Source organism: Coturnix japonica, chromosome 12 (assembly GCF_054131305.1).
Source record: "Coturnix japonica strain WE chromosome 12, WE-NBRP24, whole genome shotgun sequence".
Classification (NCBI taxonomy): Eukaryota; Metazoa; Chordata; class Aves; order Galliformes; family Phasianidae; genus Coturnix; species Coturnix japonica.
The window spans coordinates 3,904,836-3,925,205 of record NC_140674.1 but is presented as its reverse complement, the minus strand read 5'-3'; the positions used below and the strand labels follow the sequence as shown (position 1 = coordinate 3,925,205).

Below are 20,370 nucleotides of genomic sequence, written 5' to 3'. Positions count from 1 at the left end.
GAAGCGAGGGGGCGGCGCGTGCAGGGGCGGGGGGTGCGCTGGGGGCCGTTCTCCTCTCCCCTCAGCGCGGGCAGCGCCATTCCGCCGCCGCCGCCTCCCCCTCCTCACCGCCCGGCCTCGACCTGCGGGGCCGCCCGCCCGCCCGCCGCGCCTCCGGGGCGGGGCCCCCCGCTGCGTGGAAGGGGCCGGCCGGGCCGGGCAGCAGAGCGCGCCCCGCGGCGGGAGCGGCGGTGCCGGCATGGGACGGGGCGCTGCCTTGGCGGGTAGGTGCGGGGCGTGCGGGGCCGGGCCGGGCCTCCCGCCCTCAGCCGGGCCGGCAGTCGCTCCTCTCGGGGTCCGGCATGGGGGGCAGGTGCCGGGCGGGCCGTGGGGCGCGATGTCTGTGGTGAAACGATCCGCTGCCGGGCGGGGTGTCCCGGAGCTGCCGGAGCCGTGCGGGGGCGGCCGGGCCGGGAGGAGCGGGGAGCGGCGGAGTTCGCAGGTAGCGCGTCCTGAGCGGGGCGGGGAGGAAACGCTTCTCACCTCGCGCCGCTGTGAGAAACATTGCACGTCGGCTCGGGGAGTTGGGGTGAAGCGCTGCGAAGCAGAACCCCGCTGAGCCCCGCGATCCGGCGGTAATGAAAAGAAGGCTTTTCCTATTGGATTGTTATATTTTTTTCTGGAGTGTTTTCTATGAAACCAGAGAAAGTAATTTCTGAGCAAGAAAGGGAGCGGCTTTGGCTGCAAGACTCGCTGGTTCCCTGGCAGACAAACCCGAGATTAAGCTGGGCATAAACTTGTAAAGTCGTGATTGAATAATGGAATAATTTACTGAAGGACGTGTTCCTACCGGAGCAAGTCTCTGAAGGTCATCACACACTGTGCTGGTCCCACGTTATGTAAATATTGTGAAGTCCAGGGCTGGTTTTATTACCTCTGTTCTTCATGCTAAAGAAGGAAGCACGGGGAGATGTGCTGTCTGCGCCCACTGTCCCTGTAAAGGCAGCTGGTGTCCAGGGGAGCTCATGGCAGAGCAGCCGGGGGTCCCCATGCAGTTTGCTATGAGTGCTGCTTGCAAGCCCAGGGGTTTCATTGGTGAGTGTATAATTGAACTGATGTCTGCTTCAAGAAATAAACTTTACAGGCGTCTACTTAAAATAGCCTTCTCCTCGTGATTAGTTTTTGTGAATCTTTTGGCTCTGGTAGGTCTGCCCTCACCAGTTATGGTAGAGGGAGGTTATTCTCATGAAAACTGGGAGGAGATTGACAGCACTGTTAGGCTATTCTTGGTTTTGTAGAATAATTTATATAATGCCTGTTGGATTCTGAGAAGTTGAAGCAACAATTGCCTGTGTACAAAGTAACAGAGAAGAGTTGAAGTTCCCTGATGGCACGTGGCCAGTTTCCATTACCTAGACCTTTGCAATTACTGTCATGTGTTATCTTGCTCTCATACTTTGCACAGAGGTGCAGCGTTAAAGGTAGCTGCGGTGTGAGTGCCTCAAGTTAAAGTCAACAGATACGTGAGTACTGAGAGCTGCCCTGGCAACGTGTGTTCCATCCTCTTTGCAGCCTGCAGTGCAGGTTGTGAGCACGGTGACGTGGGCTATTCAGATTGCTGTAGCAGGGCCCAGTGGTCTTTCACGTTCACTATCAGTAGCCACAGAGGTGTAGATTTGATGCTGCGTGGTGCAGGTTGTTTTTTCCATGTTTTTCCTCTAAGAACCTTTTTCTATCCTTCCTGCAAACCTCCTCACCCGCTCCCTTGAATTACACAGATGTGACTTCAGTCACTCTGAACTTGGAATATCTTGGTAAAGTTACAGACATTCCCTACAGCTGTAATTCACTGCCTTTTGTAAGTGCTTCCCAACACCATCCTAAATGACTGCATGCTATTTTCTCCCTATAGAACTAGGTTTTCAGCTGTTACACAGAACTGCACCTTTTTGAAGACTAAATGAGAGGTTGGAACTTGCTTTCCAATTCTGGATGAAACTGGACAGTGAATTGAAACTGTGCTATGAAGGAGTCTTTTTTTTATTCATCGTTGAGGCACGTAAGAGCTGTCTCACAGAACTTGGTTCATATGTGTTACAGGATGAGCTGCTTCTACCAAGTCCACTGTTATATTCTTCCTTGTGCTCAGGTCTCTGGATACATTTGTGGCTATAACAGTGTGGGCAGGTGCAGTGGAGTACTTTATTGTGTTTTGGTGTATGAAATGTTCTGTAGCATCCCGTGCCTTGAAAAATCTGCCCTTTGGCTGTTCTAGGGAGGCAATACAGGCTGGTGTGCTGTTCTTTGCCATGGTTCTTGCTGGGTAAAATGGAGATTAAAGTCATGAATTCATGAGAAGTTGGAGAAATAAGTTAAAGAAATGTATGACTATTGTGTTGATAGAGAAATTAATCATCCTGATTGTAGAACGCTGCATGAATAGCGGATACTGAGCAATAGATGAGGTCATAGACGTAAGAAAGCTAATTAAAAATGATTATTCCTTTTAATAGATATTCATATTCATGAATGTGAACACTGATTGCTGTTCACTGAATGAGGTTCTTTGCACTTCTTAGCATTCATCTTTCTTCTGTGTATCATTTTAATCGGCTTCTTTTTAAATACGCAGAGATAAATGGGTAGAACTTGTATCCTTACTAACCCAGGGCACTTTACAAAAGAAACAAGGGAAACGACTGCCTCTGTCCTGCAGGGATGTCAGCTTACAACACTCCTTGTTTTCCTCGGTGGAGGGAAAGGGATAGAAAAGTGAAGCTTCCTTCATTTCCTTCTTGCTTTGATCATGCTGATCTGCGCCTCTGGTGTGGCTTATCCGAGTCAGAAGCAGTAAAAGCTGTAGCGGTGCCAGACTTCTTGAATGCTGGGACGGGCTGTACCTTTTGGCCTAATTTGTTACATTTCAACAGCTGCTGGCTTGGGAACATGAGTGGAGGCTGGCAGGAATGGGCTTGTGGAAGGTATGACTGGTGGAAATGGCTGCGTACTTTTTGCTCCTGTGATTATGCCTCAGAGGAGAGGATGGGCACAGCGCTGAACTGGAGTGTTTCTCCCAGCTTGACGTTTTCACTCGTCTCATTGCTGACCTGTTGAAGGTGTGCAGTGCTGGGTCGGGGGCTGGGATTACCCTGGAGAAATGGATTCTCATCACAGGCAAAGAGCTTTACTGGGTCTCTGGGACACCTGGGGAAATGAGCAGTGTGCTGGTGGTACAGATGAGACGTGAAGTCAGGGAAGGCAGCAATGAGATGCGTGTAAGCTCGGAATACATGGGTAATGAAGGAAAATATTGTTAATTTATTGAATTAAAAATCAGTGTTGGCTGGCAGGTAATAACTGGCAGGTGGATGGGCTGCTATGGGAGAAACTTGTCAGTTTCCAGGATGGTTGTGTGAAACCTGTAAATGCTGACACCATTAGCAGGGACTGAGGGAACGCCATCTTAGACACTACTCTGCCTTTGTTTTCTTAACACTTCAATAAAATCACTTTAATTTGTGAAAATTCATTGGATATTGTTGATACTAATTTAACTGTTTCCAGGGAAAATAAATACATCCTGCTAATAAGAAGTTATTTTTTCCTTATAAGGATATAAGCAGCCAACAGACACATTACTTAATCAAGCTGGCTTTCTGACCCCTGCCCCAAGCCTTGTTAATTATGTGCTTTTGAATGTTTTCCACTTCCAGTGTCTTCTGGTTGGTCACCTTATTTTCTGTCAGCAGAACAAAGCTAAGTGGGGCTTATTCTTCCTATAGGATTTTTTTTACCTGTGGCTTGCTAAGTTCTGTCATGTCTGTTAATATATTGGGGCATGCTGAATAACCTGAGATTAACTGATAGCTCTAAGCAGACAGAGGAACCATAATTAGTTGGCAAATTATTTAAACTTCTTGGGTTGTTATGCAAAAAAAATTGCCTGAGCTTTTAGACTCCTACTGTCTCATCTGTAGAACTGGAAAGCAGTCTCGTGGGACGCATTCCTGCCTGGTCAGTTTGGGTTCCAAATCTCTGCAAAAAGGAAGCTGGAGGAAGGTATTGCTGAAAGACTGAGAAGGGTAAAGCTTTCCTTGGTGATTGTAGCTGTCCCACTCATCCAGTAACAAAAAGCTCATCAAGGCTCCTACATTGGTTCTTAGCAATCATTTAGGTATAGCTGCCTTATAGAGATGCTGCATGCTGATGTTTGTGAAGAGTAGAGCAGCTCTAGAGCCTTAGATAACACTGTGACTTAACCTGAGGGGATCGCTGTGAGTAACGCTGTGCTCACTGACTGCAAATCACTATCTCAGAACAATAGTTCAGGGACTAGTGCCAAGTTTGTTTTAAAAGAGCAGTGTAGGCTGTTGTTACTGATGCCAGCCCTAATCTTTTTGAGCCTTGGGTTTGTTTTATGCTACTGCAAACAGGGGCATGCTGTATTTCAGTGAGCATTTGGTGTTATTTAAGTGTAAAGCTATTGAAATAGATTTCCAGGTGTGAAAACTGACTTCTCCCAATTGTATTGACTGTAAAGCAATATTTATCATCCTGTCACAGATGGTGATTCTCAAGGTCACGTCTGCTTGGAGCTATGCCTCGGTTCGTCCTTCCATTGCTGTGACCTTTGTGGTTCATGGCAAGAATGCAGAAGTCTCACTTCAGGTGGAGAAATTAAGGGTTGGAAGCTATTGAGCAAAAAAGCGTGAAAGACAAGCAAGTATTGTGCTGTTTCTGGGTTATTGGAGAGTCTCACAAAGTTTTATTAACTCTTCTTAAAGGAAAAATGCTGCCATGTGGTAGGAGGGTAAGTTTTTCATTAACCAATACCTGGTTAAAGTGTAGGAAGAAATGGCAGATTTTCTAGTGAAGAGTAATCACAGGCACAACCCTGCTGAGATCTGTCCTCAGGCTTGTGTTGCTCAACAGTTGCAAATGATCTGGAACAGCGGCTGAATAATGAAGTGGCAATATATGCTAAGAATTGCAAAACGAGAGTAGTAGAAACAAAATATGGTTGAGTTGCAGAAGGTTCTTGTGCTATTTGGTGGTATTAAAAGAAATATTAAAACAGAACCCCTGGATTGCCCAGAACCCTTCTGTGTCTGTGATGTACTTTGATGGGAGCTGTGCAGGTTTGCTGTGCACGTGTGCTTGTTTGTAGCCTGGTTCCTGGAGCACTGCTCAGTCACATCTACTTCTTGTACTGGAAGAGGTGAGCAGTCAGACCCTATTCATCTTTTCTGTGCCATTCATGATTTTCTGGACTATCGTATTCTTCCCAAGTCTTCTCATTCATCCTGAAATGTTTTATCACGCCTGGTCTCATCACTTAAAAGCTTTTCAAACCCTTTGGATTACTTTGTTGCCCATCTCTTTCTCCTGAGGCTGTGCGAGCATCTCCATCTTGTTTAGAACTGTCCATCGTAGGTCCCGACAAAGGACAAATAGTGTCATTGCCTTTTGAAAGAGGAAGGAGGAGAGAAGATATGAATTAACTCACGTGTTTGAGAGAGCTGCAGTTTGAGAATGTCTGAGCTGAGAAATACTCTGAGATTTCTGGGAGGTGAAAGCACTGTGTCGTGATGGTGTTTTTGAAAGGCACTTTAGAAGTTCATTTCTGAACACATTTTTAGTCCATTCTGGATCTTGTGTGCAGTTTGGCTTCCTGCATCATAAAAATACACTCTACTTTGACTTGAATGAGATGAATCCCACGTCATCCTTGTTTTCTTTGCAAGAATGCTGACAAAGTTCAGGAAAGGGCTGCAGCATTGGCTTGGAAGATGTCTGTGTTCCAAACCATCTGTAAATCCTGGCGAAAGCTAAGGGGTGGTTTGATCATAACGTGCCTGTATTTGCAGGTGAGAAAATATCTCTTCCTGAAAGATATTTCTAGATTATCTTAAGAAAACCTGATGCCTGTTTGCTGGTGTTAAATGTACTCAAATTGGAAATGACCTCTTCTCTGTAGTGAATGTAATTCAGTATTGAAGAACTCAAAATAAATGCGATAAGGAATATGCTGTGGTTCAGAGAGGGTTGGGAGTAAAGGCAGGTCTTGTAGCCCTTGCAGTCTGTTGCGGTTTCTCAAACCTTGCACGTTTAAGTGGTGTCTGTGCCTCTGATCCTGTAATTTCACAGGTAAATTTTTTACTGTAGTTGGAATGTTTGCACGTGTGTCACATTCCTGTGGGTGCTGAGAACTGCAGAGTTAGCACAGTCTGGGGCAGTCTAAGCCCTGTGAACGACAACAAAAAAGTCCTCTTGGATTAATTAGACGTGCTGTCTTTAAGGACATAGCAATATAAGCTGTAAGAAATAGGAAATAAAGAACAAAGGAGCCAACAAGTTAATTTCTTCCCCTCTCTCACCCCAGGCTTTTTCAGCATGAGAAGAAAAGGTAAATTTTCTTAGTTTTATTTGCAGCCTGCTTTGGAAGGTAAATTGTGATAGCCATTTGTCAATTGGATCCTTTGTGGCGGGGGTCAAAATAACATGTCAATGGTACATTGTAGCATTTCTGCTCAGTTCAGCAGATAAGCAGTTCCATCAACAGTGGAACATCCAAGGATTTTAATACCAGATTTTCTATGACTCTTCCACTGACTGCAGAATGCTTTATAAAATCACTAGTCGCCATATGAGCTGTGCTGACCGGCAGTGCTTGATGAGGCCATGGGATCTGAGGTTCTTTGGCTTTTGTGGAGTGTGGTTCTGTGTCAGCTCCTTCTGATGCTGCACAACAACTCTTAAACAACTGAGTTCAACACCTCTTCTATTCTGATCTCCATCCTCCCAGTCTGCATTTACACGTGTGTTTTATAATCTCTTCTGTTTGAAGTGAGCATGCTTACCTAGTGGCACCTCTGCTGTGTACAGATGCAGAGAGGGCTAATTTCCTGTTAGGGTTACTGCTAATGTTGTTGCTAGTCCTGAAATGAAGGAAAAGCATTGCTTGCTGAGAAGCTTTCAAAGGCAGCAGAGGCCTGTTCCTTGCTTGTTAGACTCTGTTGCACATAAGCCAAGTTGCTGGCTGACAGACCCCTAGCTTACAGATTGTACTTGACTTGAGCATCATCTTTACATGAATAGAATTTCTTCTGTGTTTTAGAGTAACCTTTTATATTATTAGTATCTGCAATAATTTTTTCCTTTGGAAAGTGATTCATTTCTTCTTGCAGATAGGGAAGACATAAAGCATTATTCTGCAGGCACACAAGAAGCCCTATTCATTCATAATTTATATTGTGAAACCAACCCTGTATCCTTAGGGCTGGAGTTGGTTTCATGGCAGCGGTCCTAATTACTGAATCTATCTCCAGCATATCTGAACTGGGGGCTGTTTAGAGGCACAACTGGAATTAAATGGGAGGCTGAAAAGATGGAAGTATGAATGTTTCTTAATGCACTCAGTCTTTCCATTGTTGCTGTTCATAAATAGTAGATTTGAGTCACCAGCCGAAAGTCTCAACAAAAGCCCATTCAGGCTCAGTTTGAGACTAGATTCCCAGATCTGGTAACAGGAAAACATCGTCTTAGATTTTGTCTTAACTGGGCTTGCATGCTGGGTCATGCTTGGTGGATGATTGTAAAATAAAGCTGTGAACTGAGCGCGCGCTAATCCTGGTCAAGTAAAGCTGGTGGAGGAGTGAGAAATGCAGTTTGTGCCCTGTGTGTGTGTGTGTGTGTTTGTGCTGCCCAGGCAGTTACTGGTAGCTGGAGGCAAATGCTTCAGTGCCTTGAGATACCTCAGCATGTTTCTGCAGACAGTGAAAATAAGGCAAGTGATAATCACTGAGGAGACATTAAACTGGTTGGAAAGGGGCTGTCAGGTTTTCAATATTCGTTCTTTGTTTACTTCTTTCTCTGACACAACAGTACAAGGGCTGAAGATCATCCTGTGACAGCCATGACGTGTTTGTGTCTTGATTGTGTTGACTCCTGGATGTGATGGTACCAGAGAAATACATCCTGGTTGGGAAGAGGTTAGAGAATGCAGCAGACATGGCTGAACAGCATCCTATCCTTCTTCTAAGGGCTGACTGCCTGCAGTATGGCTGAACAGCAGCTAAGGGCTCCGCTTTGGAAAATGGAGATGGTAGGAAGAGCTGCTGCAGATGTTGAACGTATCTGGAAAAACGGAGTTGAACTGAATAAGCGCCATTTTAGGCTGAGAATCTGTGAGGCTTCATTTGACAAACTCCTTGTGGAGTAATCTGAATGGCATGAAAAGCTTTGTTGTCCAAAGGTAGCTTAAAGGATGGGAGGAACTTAATCCCAGCGGAAGGTGTACATGTATAAGGGGGAAACAATTCCTTTGAGCAATAGTGGAGTTAGTGAGGTTTAATGTGTTAGTTCTCTAACTGGGGAGATGCAGTTGTTTCCTCAGTTACGTACAACTCAGACAATCTTCTTTGGTGGAAAAGATTGTTCACTAGCAAAGTAGTAGGGAAGAGAGGACTGGAGCAATTGTGAAGCACAGTCTCCTTGCTGTGCCTCACAGAAGAGGGAGGAAGGAGCTCTGTGCAGGTCTCATGCTTTTCTGGACGCAATATTAACTTTTCCAATCTCCTCTTCTGCTGGCCTCTATTTTCTGTAAACATCATGTAACTTTCAGGAGATGCTGGGGAGTTTGTTGATGGAGGCTCAGAAAAGAGCAAGCAGCAAACAGACTTTCTACCTCTGAGAGTGTCTGAAGGCTCTGGGAGTCTAGAGATCATTAGTGTTCTTGGAGTCATGGAAGCACGGGTTTTCCTGTCTGAACAAAGCCCACTAAGTCCTATAAGATGAGCACACTGGTGAGCCAGTAGGACTTTTTTAAACTGTGGCTCTGATTCAGCGAAGCATTAAGCGCACCTGACTGTGGAGCCTGGGAGTCAGTGACTGGAGGGTGTGGAGTCTTATTACCTAGGCTTCTGCTGGATGGTATAAGGACCCCAGGGTTTAAAAACGGTTCTGTTTACGCCCTTTATCCCCTGACTCACTGCTGTGGCTGGGGCACACCCCATACCTCTGATCATCCCTTTGGAAGGCTCTCCTGTGCCTCTGGGGCTTTGGGGCAATGCCAGTGGGTGTAGAGAGGAGCAGTACAGGGCAGGCACAGAAGCGTGCTGTAAAGCTGGCCCTGGTACAACAGGCAGATTGGCCTGTGGTGCTTGATAGGCAGGTGGCAGCCTGTTACAGACACCAGTGTGGTAGTTGGAGCAGTTGCTACTTCATCTTGCATGCAATCATTGCAATGTTTTATATAATCCATGGAACAAATCAGGAAGGTTTCTGTGAGCAATTCTACTTAATTGTAATCAGCAGTTTAGAGGCACAACTGGACAGTGTAATGTGTTTACGAATCCCATCAAATAATCTTAAAATCTGTTATTTTCAACTTCAAATGAAGGATTTACAATATATAAAATGTCAGTGTTCAGCAGGTGTTGGGTTTTTTTGTACAGCCTTAACCATTATGATAGGAAATGCAGCCAGAAATGCTTACTCTGTGTGTAAAATTCTCAATTCCAGTTTTCACAGACTTCTATACAAATGTTATTTTCTACTCTTGCTGTCTACAACAACAGACTTATTAATAAGTATGTTATGCTATTTATGGGTTATAGGAGAATAAAAAAACAAAACAGTTCTTTTGCCTTAAAATATTTGCCATAGTCCCAGAGACCTTTGTGAAAGGCTAATGGAAGCAGCCTTTATGAAAGGCCACACATTTTTAGAGGCGTTCATCAGCTTTGCTTCAGGCTGTTTGCAGTTCTTTATAATCCAGAGAGTTTGGAAATCCTGAAAGTGTTTTTCTCAACTGCTCTTTTCCTTGTGTTATAAGGTCTTGGAAAATGAAAGCCAGAAATCTGCAACATGATCAAAATGTTGTGTGCTATTAGAATTAAAGGTGATGTTTTGCTCAGAATGGGAAGGAGGGGGAGAGAGGTGTGGGGGAAAGCAGGTCTGGAAAAAAGAAATCAATGAGTGGTTAAAATAGAGCTGTTAAAATGGCAACACACGGACGGGCCGTGTATAAATATAGGCTGGCTCCTTAGCAGTGTTCTTATATGGTAGATCTGAGTGAAGGAAAAATATCAGCCTGCTCTCACTCTGTACGAGCCTGAGTGCTGGTTGGTGAGGTCTGATGCCATTTGTTTGATGTCAGACAAGGCTGTGTGTTACATGTCAGTTGTAATGACTCCTGTTTCTCTTTCTCTTGCAGGGACCTTCCTTAACTATGTGAGAAGTGGATCACACAAGCACACTGCGGATTTCTTGTCTGTACATACCACTTGATTGTCTGTCTTCTTCTCATCAACCCTTAAGAGAGAGAAAGATCAAACAAAAATTGTTGTCTCGTTGGCTCTGTCCCAGAGCCACCTGAATTTTATGAGTCCTCTTGGAGAAACTACCTGGACTGTTAGAAATGAAGCAGCTCAGGCTGCATCTCTGATCAGCAGAACTCTCTATGTGGAGTACAGAAATCAAGTTGTCTTAAATCAAACCATATTCAAGTTGCACTGATTGTTGTAACTCTACTGCTGATACCACTCCAGGCTTCGCTAAGACTTTCCAAGACAGTAGTTTCTCATGTAACTTGAATGTTTTCAACTGGTGTTTGAATATTTCTATTCAATCTGTTGTGGCTGTGCAGAGTCAAAGGGGTTTACTTTTTCCTGCTAAATTAATGGTGAATTTTGAAGCCTCACTTCCAAGTAGGATCCGTGCTATGGCAGCAACCTACAGGCTTATGGTCACAACTGTGAACTGCTACAGCAGCGTGGTGATAGAACAGCACTTTCAGCACACAGTGCATTACTGCACAGGGTCTTGCCAAGTGTTTAAGCAAGGGGTTGCATGTATAGTTGCCCACCACAGTGTGTGTGCAGAACTCAGTGTCCAAGATGCCAACCTAGACAACAAAATTCCAGTTTCTGAAAATGGGCTTGCATTGCCTGGAAACGAGGACTATCAGCAAATACTCCTAAATAATCCAAGAATCAAAAAGGGCTCTTCAGCGCAAGCTTCCAGCAGTTTAAAAGACATTACTGGTGAGGCAATAAATCTTGCCAGTGGTAAAATAAAGGAATTCTCATTTGAGAAGCTCAAAAACTCTTCCAATCATGTGGCCTACAGAAAGGGGAGGAAGGTTCGATCAGAATCATTCAGCAGACGATCATTCGATTTTGACATGATTTATGGGCACTTCAGCAATGATGAGAACTCTCCTCCGTGTGGCTTTTCACAGAGTCCCTCACCTGTGGAGAAATGGCAGGAGAGCAATGATGCTCCAGAAGTCGGTATGAATCCCATGGTTCCCTTCTCACCTCATTCCTTCTCTGAAGAAAACTTCATCACCCAAATTCTGGAGAAGCACAAGCTGGATGGTTCTTCTGGTGGAGATATTAAAGTGTGCTTAGACATCTTGCTCAAGTGCTCAGAGGATCTCAAAAAGTGCACTGACATAATAAAGCACTGCATCAAAAAGAAATCAGCAGGCAGTGTTAGTGGAGGGAATAGCAGCGATCCTCTGGCTAGTTCAGAGATGATATACGTGAATCTGATGAGGAGATTTTCTTCATATCTGAAGAAGCTGCCCTTTGAGTTCAAGCCACCTGGGCACAAGGAGGCAAGTGATCTTGGAGAATTAGTGAACTGTTTTCATGGCTTGCAGCAAACTCCCTTTTCCCCAATATTTGGAGATGAGCAGCCACCAAGGTATGAAGATATTGTTCAGCTTCCATCCTCAAATGCAGCTCCTGTCAGACAACCAGGTGATCAGCGTGAAGTGACAAGCACCTCTCAGTCCATCCAAACAAGCACTGTGAGCTTTACCTCAAACTCCATTTGCAGCGTCTCACAGGAGAACGGTGTGAGAGCTGTGAAAGATGCTTGTGTTCTACCTCAGTTACCAGCCACAAGCCCTTCAGACTGCACATCTTCCACTGAGGTTCTCTATATTGAGGAAGAGTCAGATGGGGAAAGAGTGTTAGAGAAAACAAAGAAGGCAAAGGAGAAAGGGGACTGGGAGAGTTTAAAGCAGAGCTACCAGCTCTCTGGTTCTTCAGATGTGACTGCTGATGTTAAAGCAGAACCTACCAGAGTAGGAGGTGAAATTTCCCACGCTTCTGAGAAAAGTGATCTCTTAAAACCTGTTTCAGACTCTGTATTGCGTGGTTCTCAAGCTGGTGTCTCCAAAGGAGAACAGACGTGCAGGATAGACAAGGATGAGATAGATAAACTGCTGCTGGATTTGGAGCACTTCTCACAGAAAATGGAGAGTACTTTTAGGGAGCCCCCTCCAAAGGAGAGCGAACCTGCCCGTTTGCAGGTGTTTGGCTGGCAGGGTAGGCCGGTACTACCCACAGCTCTGGAACCCAAAAGTAAACCCGCTGACCCCACTTCCCCTTTGTCAAAACTCATGGAAACCAATGGTCATAAAATGGAAGAAGATGACAGAGCCCTTTTACTGCGGATCTTGGAAAGCATCGAGGACTTTGCCCAGGAACTGGTGGAATTCCAGACAGGCAAGGGAAGCTTGTCCAAGGAGAAAGAAGTGATGCAAATTCTTCAGGAAACATTATCAACTCCTTCACAGTCCCTCCTCGCAGGGCAAAAAAGCAATGCTGGGGCTGCCTCCAGAGACTCTGTTCCAGCTCTGATTCAGCAAGCACCAGAAGTAATTAAGGTAAGAGGACGAAGCCTTTGACTGGATAATAAAAGAAATGTGTTAAGAATGTTATGAGTGCTAAGCAATTCTTTCAGTGCTGCAATGTGGAATAATGTACTCAACCTGGCAGTAGTATTGATGCAAAGACAAAAAAGGAAACAAACAAACTGAGCAAACAGAATGGGCCTTGACATGCAGTTTCACCTTTCACCTCGTCCTTTTCCTGCTGGTGCTCTTGTTGGCTGAGTTTGCTTGTACTAAAATGGGTCCTATATAACAGAAGGGGTGAGGCAGTGTTTCAGCTCACTGCTTTATTCCGGGGAGCAGGCACTGGATTGGCTCTCACCAGTTCAGTGAGAACTGGGTGCTCCGCCTTGCCCTTTCCCATCTCAGTGTAACAGCTTTCTTTGTGCTGCTTATCAGTGGCTCCTAAAGAAAGATCCTCTGTGGTACAACAATGAAATCTAAGATGACTTATTTATTTATTTCCCTTCCTGTATCCTTAATACACAGAGTTGCTATGGACTCTGCACTGTGCATTTCTCAAACAAGAAGCAGGTTTTTCAGAAGGGTCTGGTTGGAAACCTGCTTAAGGGGGAAGTCAAAGCTGTCCATCCAGCCCTGTGTACTTCCATTTGAAAACAAGTGCCACGCTTCCAAAGCAATGCAGTAACAAGGTCCCACATGTACAGAAAATACAGAGGGCTTCACCTCCCAAAATCCACTTTCCATTTATGTACTTGAGAAGGCATCCAGATTATCAGTGAACTCTCTGCTCTTTCCAGCTGGAGCATGATTTGCATGTCTTCAGAATGTTTGGGTTTTCTGTGAACACAGGTATTTGGTGCAGTTCTGAAAGGGGTGGGATGGAGAGAAGGATTTATCTCCCTACATGACACAATTGAGATTTTTTTTTTCTTATTTTTAAGACTAGATGCTCTAAGTGTTTCTGATTTTTTTTCCTCTGTGCATCTTTGCTTATGGAAAATGTGGTTATGGAAGCCATGTTAATGGCTAACCTTGGATATCTCCAGCAAACCAGAAGGGATTCTTCCTCAAAGAGTTGAACTAAGCAGCTTTAAATGCTTTGAAGTAATATTTTAAGAACTATAGCTGCATTATGTATTTACAAGATTGTTTTTTAACTTGTGAACTTCAAACAAAAATTGATCAAGTGTGACGCTGCACCTGAGAACTTGGATACTCTTGTGCTGTCAAATTACTTTTATCAGTTGGTTCCCTACTGGTTTGTTTCCCTCGTTACCCCCATGGTTTGTGTGCTTGCTCCTAGCTTGCCTTTGCAGGCATATGACATGTACCGGTATTGCAGGAGTTCCTCTTGCTTACTGCAGCTTTGTGCGTGTGCCCAGCACCAAAACTCTCAGAAGAAAATTAATGTCTTTGGAAAGCAGAGAAGGCTTGGAGGGCCTGTGCTGCGCAGTGCAGCTGGTGCCCTTCAGAGTGGGTTAGCCCTTAGTGGAGTGGGCAGAAGTCACTTGATCTGCTGGGTAAAGCAGCCCTGGCTTGCTCTCAGGTTTGGTGGTGTTTATGGGAGTGTTTTGTGCTCATCGCCTCAGCTGTAGATGTAGCATCTAGGGAATATAGGGAATATGTGAGTCTCCTTGGTCAACTCTGAATCTGATTGGAGAATTTCTGTGAATTTCTGAAGTGTTTGTCGTATTTTCTTAGGGCTCATAAATTATTATCAAATAATTGTACAGCACTTATACATTTATACAAAAGAGAACAAACAAAACACCTACCAGATCTAACCTTGATGAAAATGTGGTGCAATTTTCATTTCTCATGTTTGTGGCAGTTCCAGTGTCCCTCGAGCTGTGTGGGAGGGAAGGTGAAGCCCCTTCACACCAGGCTGTCTGCTGGCTCAGACTGGCCTGTCTGTGTTGAAATCTGTGCCAGCTTGCATCAGCAACAGATTTTTCCCTTTATTGTAAGAGCCAGTTATGTTCATCCACGCAGAACAATAGAATTACTTGCCTCCTCAATTTCAAAACCAAAATATTTATAAATTAGGAAATGAATACTCAAGGAGTCCATCAATTTTTCAGAGCACATAATGAGCACATCATGCTTCTTATAGGCGGTCCAGGAAGCTTTGCATGCTTCCAGCCTGTTTGACGTTTCCCAATCTGAGATACAGTTTTCCGCTGCTTGTCTCTGGACTAACTATTTAGTTTAAAATTTCCTGTTCTGTGTGTCTGCCGTAAGCTGATCTTTCTTATAAGATGATTTTTGAAAGATGTGGTTCAGCAAAAATAATTCAGCTGTCTGACCAGCTGGAAGCTAAGAACAAAGCCCCAAATGGTTGCTAGTCTGCAGAAGCCCAGCACCAAACCAAATAGCTGTATTTATTGCCTGTAGGCAGGAGAGCAGTAAGGAGCAGAGCTGGGCTGACAGGTGTGAGGGAAAACCAGAAACAGGGAGTAGGGGAGAAGTAGGAAACAGGCTGTAGAAATTATCTGATCTACAGAGGTGATGACTGATAGGTTTTTCTGCGGGGGGAAGTAAAAAGTTCTGCCTTTTGTTTAAAATGTCTTCTGCAGAGTTCTTGGAAAAGTCAAGGGTAGGTGGTTTTTGACCTTAACCTCTCTGTGTCCTTGCTCTGCAGCCTGTGCAGAACGGCTGATTTGATGAAGCGTTTAAATTTGGTTAATGAATGCTTGCAAAGTGCTTAGCACTCAAGTGAAGGTACCCAAGAAAGTCATTATGAACCTTACATGTGCATTCTGCCTTCAGGATCAAGTTTTGGCAGTGCAGGGCTCTGCTCCAAGTCCTGCTTATGCATTCTGTTTTAAAAGCTGCTGGGTGAAGTTTGTGAGTAGTCTTGAGAGCAGAAACCAGGACAGGAGTTTGATGCCAGAAGCAGCTGCCTCTTTACGTCCTGCCTCCACCGAGCACCTCATATCAAAAGCTACTCATGGTGCATTTAGCAATAGAGAGTGGTCCTGCCTCCTGGTTCTCTTCCTCATTCCTCCAGTTCCACATTGCATGGCTTTGAACTTCCTTTTTACTTACCCTGATGTTTATATGCAAACTTAATATTTTAGACTTGTTTTCTGCTAAACCAGTAATTAGAAATCAGCTATGTTGAAGCCCAGTGGGTGGTACAGCTGCCTCTGGTCAGGGAAAGCTGGGCTTTGAAGCAGAAAGCTTCAGGGCTTTGATGTTAAATAATCACATTTTCTCCAAATGCATTTGTAATATAATGGAATCAGATTTCCTCTACGTCTGTTATGAATTGTTTGGATCAGATGTTGCGATATCACTCAATTATCTGCGCTCTTTTCAAACATCAATTATTCATGCTTTCTAATCCCAAACCGTAAGAAAGGACATTTTGATTGTTTGATAATAGTACTTGAAATAAAGGAAAATAGTAAAAGAATCTTAAAGTATCTCAGAATCAAAAATGACAAGAAAATTAGATGAAATTAAAGTATTTAAAGAACCGATATTAACCACTTAAGGAGATGTTCCTGGCAGGTGGGCTGATTTTATACTCATGGTAGATGCAGATTCTTCTTGCAGTGAGTTGGTTTGTCTTAGTACAGACATCTGAAGGTAGTTGGTGCAAAGCCTCGTTGTGATACGCGTTGAATTTTTCATCCTCTTTGACTCTAAAACCAATAAGAAGTTACGCTACTGCTGCTGCTGCAGAAGTTTAACCTGCATTTGGGGCTGGTGCCCTTCTCAGCTATACGGGATGCGCTGAGTTTTTTGCAGCCAAACTCTGCTGCAGCTCAATCCTGGGAATTTTTTGGAACCAAGCCTCCAGCTTTAGGCACAGGTGGGATTCTTTCCATGTTCTGTTGGCTAATGAAGGCACGATACAACATCTGTCACCTTCGTGCTTTAAATTGGGTCACTTAAAGCAGAGGAATTTCCAGATTGGCCTGCATTTTGTTCAGTTATAGGTACCCTGCTGATACACTTTCCTGCTGCAGACTGTGAAGCTGTTGATACACCCTCCTTTTGCTTCCACTTTCTCAGAATGCTGTATGTTTCTGTCTTTATTCATACCCTCCTTTTGTGCTTTTAGGGTAAGAGGTACCATACTGGGAACCTGCTATTTTGCAGAAGTCTGGAGTTCAGATTCTTCAGGCTTCTGCTCTACTTCGCTTTTCTTTTTCCATCCTATCAGGGTGGTGGTGTAACTCTTTGGACGATGAACTGGTTGATTTGTGAATGGGAAATTAGAAGAAGTAGCGCGTGGTTGTTAGATTAGCATGTCTTTTCTGTGCATACGTCTTTTAAAGCACAGTGTAGCTGGTCTGGATGCAGCTGTAGTGATAAGAGGTTCCTTGGGGCTGCATTTCCTCTGCGATGTGTAAGCAGGGTGAGAGTTCAATGGGAGATGAAGTAAGTACGCTTGCCACAGATGACTGGACGTAAATCTGCTGACATGCTGCTATATGAGATGTGCAGGGCTCCAAGCACAGTGAAGCCTCTTGTGCTCTTCAGGCATTGCCTTAATGTTTAGAAAAAAATTGTTAGAGCAAGAAAATAGTGTTCCAATACTTCTGCATACAGATGTGTGTGCTTTTTACTTAGCTGCAATTCCACTTCAAACTTTCCTGTCTTCCATTATCTTTTTTAGGACTCTTCTCATTCCTTTCCTTGTCTCACCCCTCTGTTAGGCTGCACTTTGATTTGCAAGGCACATGGCAAACTCATGACACTGTGATAACCTTGTGATTGTCTGGACCTGTGTCCGTGCATTATGCACCTGGACATCACCTGCAGCTGAAGAGTGCTCCCAGATGCACAACTTAGACATAGCTTCAGTGACCTAACAGGAACTCATTTATGCTCCATGTGCTCTACTCTTGTTCAAATATTCTTTCACAAAGAACTGAACCCCACAGCTTAGGCTTTCACCTTGTGCTGTTGAATGAAGAAAAACAGGAGGGAAAAACATCTCGGGATTTTTGCTATGCAGTTATGAAGACAGTTATGAGGCTATTTCGGAGGGGGAAAAAAAAAGAAAATAAAGGTCTATATTAAATAGCTTAGCTGAGTAAGGACAAACCTATGATGATGAGGGCTTCCTTATGGACAGGTTGTTTCTGTGTTTATCTGTAGAGCAGCCACAGCTTTATAAGTGATGCTGTTTTTGAATTATCCTTGGGGCCTTCTGCAGGAGGTGCAGAACATCAGAGCCGCATGTGGTCCATTCAAAGCTTTCTGTTAGTGAGGCCCAGAGACACCTTTCCATTTCAGATATAGTGTTTTATTCACAGCAGCCTGGTTGGCTGGAAATTAGATGATATCTCCATTACTTTGCTCAGAAAGTAAACTGGCAAGTAGCGAGAACTTTTCAATTCAAATATGAGAAGCAGGTTATGGGACTGTGTGTTTGTTCATCGCGTGCAGGAAGAGCTGGATTTTTGTTCAGCCTTTGCTCAGCGCTGTTGTTGCAGTAGGAGAGGGAGAACACACTTTGAATATAGAAAAAGAGTTGACCATGTACTGAGAATTGCTTTGCAAAGGTTTGGGGATCAGCCTTTGCCTTGTGAGAGCTGTGGGAAAAGTGAATGAAAAGTGTGGTACATTTTGGTGTCTTTATAGAACTATTTCATAGAACTGTGGAGTGTCTCGGGTTGGAAAGAGGAACTATAGGGGTCACTTAGTCCAACTCCTACCTCCACGATTTTATTCAGATGTCTGAGCTTATTATCCGGGATCAGCCCTGTGTGCCTGTTTGGTGTTAAAGAAAGCGGATGATTTGCTTTTTCCAAGGAAGAGGGAAAAATTGATGTTTCCTGAAAATTATAGCCTTTGATTTAGCATGGAACTAACAGCGTCCTGCTTCATCACCTCAAACCACTAACACTGTGTGCATGGGTCTTGGCTGAGAGCGTGTGGTTTAACTCTAGCTGAGTCTGACTGATGTCAGTTTGCACCTCAGGTTTCAGTGCTGAAGCACGTAAAGTAAGAACTATTGGGGAAGATGGTATATTTAGCCACTTCTGCAGCCTGTCTAATTTTAGCACTCTTGGTAGTGGTGGTGGGTGCTTCCTTTCCCATGTTACCCCTGGCCTATTACAAGCCAAGGACAGATTGTCTGTCATGTAGCCAGTAGGGAAATAGATTCTGTTATAGATCATGTTTCTCAATTAAAGTATTACAAGGCAGAAGATCCTGGTGGTACTGAAAGATACTTTGTATATCAGTTAAAAAAGGAAGGCCTGGCTCCAGGAGTGAGCCCCAATCTTTAGATGCTCTCCTTGTGAAGAGAGAGAAGACTTGGTATGCTTCTACATGAAGCCATTTGCCATTTTTTGCCTGTAAAAATCAAAGCCAAGAAAACAACCTACTGGTTTTGACGTGTCTCCTACCGAGTCCCTGTGCCCTTACTGGAGAGTGCAACATCTGCTTAGAGCTGACCAGGATGATGATCAAGGAGAGTTCTCTGCGGAGGGACCCAGACTTGGGAGGGGAGCTGGCCTTGCTTGCCAAGGGCTGTGACTTTGTTCTCCCATCTCGGTTCAAGAAGAGGCTGAAGTCATTCCAGCAGGCCCAGGTTTGATCGCTTGGTGTTTCTTTCACTTTTTCTGTCGCTTTGTATTTTTTTTATTGGATTAGAGAATCAAACCGCGTCCCCTCTAGGCGTGTCTATTTGGAGAAAGGTATTTGCAGCTAGATACCAGTAGGTTTAAAAATAAACCTTCCAGGCTTACGGTGTGGAGTTAAAATCTCGTTGTAAACAAGGGGAAAAAATTAACAGCAAGGGCAGTGGTTTAATAGGGAGAAGCAGTGGAAGTCTATTAAATCTTTTTTGCCATTTATTTGCTATTTTTAAGAAAAGCCCTGTTTGTGTGGTTGCTCCGAATGTGTCTTGTTGCACGTGGAATGGCCACAGCTTTCTGCTGCAGTCAGAGGGCTGCACTTCTCTGCTACTCAGGTTTGTGTGCAGATCTGCCTGCTTGATTTTGGTGAAGATTTAACATCCCAGAGTGCTTAATTGGGCTCTTTCCTAGTCTCTGTGGGCTGTGGCTGAAGGCAATATAGCCACAGAAATGAAAATTGCACTAAAGATATGTTGCTTGGTAAACCCCATCTTCTACGCTCATGTTTTGGGACAGCCAGAAAAGATTGGAGCGATTTGTGCTCTGCCACCAGGTCAGCGTGTAGCCACCCCGCATTCATAGTGAGGTGTGCTGGAATCTGCCCACTTAGGGCTTCATCCCCGTTAAAATAGTGACCCAGTGACAATATTAAAAGTTGAAATTATCAGTGGTGCAGCTGTTTCCTAATGAACTGCTATTAAAATAATTCCAGAGTCTACTGTAGCATGAGGCACATTTTTTTCATGATTTCTGGTGACAGGTTAAAGCACGTGTATAAGGTTAATCTCTGGAACATGTTTTTTGCTCCCTAGGGGAGAATTGTATGAAGTAATGATGTGTAGTAATGGTTTGGGCGGAGACCATGAGCAATTTAGAAGACTAATGAGAACCATGCAGTGCAGCTAAGAATGTTCCACTCTCCAGCACTGGCTTAGTTGTGTTTATCTGACCACCTAAGGATATGATCAGGGTGTGGTTTTCAGGGAGGAGAGATCAGATCTCCAAGTAGACCGAGTGGAAAAGTTGGTGAGCCTTTGGAAGGTGAGTCCTGTCCAGGCTGAGCGCAGTGAGGCCGACTGCTTTGGGGCTGCAGATCCAAGGCAGGCGAGCTGATGCAGTGGGCAGCTGCAGCTGGAA

General features: G+C 44.4%; 1 protein-coding gene across 1 annotated transcript in view; it reads left to right on the top strand.

Annotated features, from left to right (window-relative positions):
- The first annotated feature begins 68 nt into the window (after positions 1–68).
- Positions 69–20,370, top strand: part of PPP2R3A (protein phosphatase 2 regulatory subunit B''alpha) — a 47,823-nt gene continuing 27,521 nt past the window's right edge. The window contains 2 exon segments of the mRNA XM_015870976.3: positions 69–263; positions 10,196–12,661. Of these exon segments, the coding sequence (XP_015726462.2) occupies positions 10,661–12,661 (2,001 nt within the window). The 5' untranslated portion in view covers positions 69–263; positions 10,196–10,660.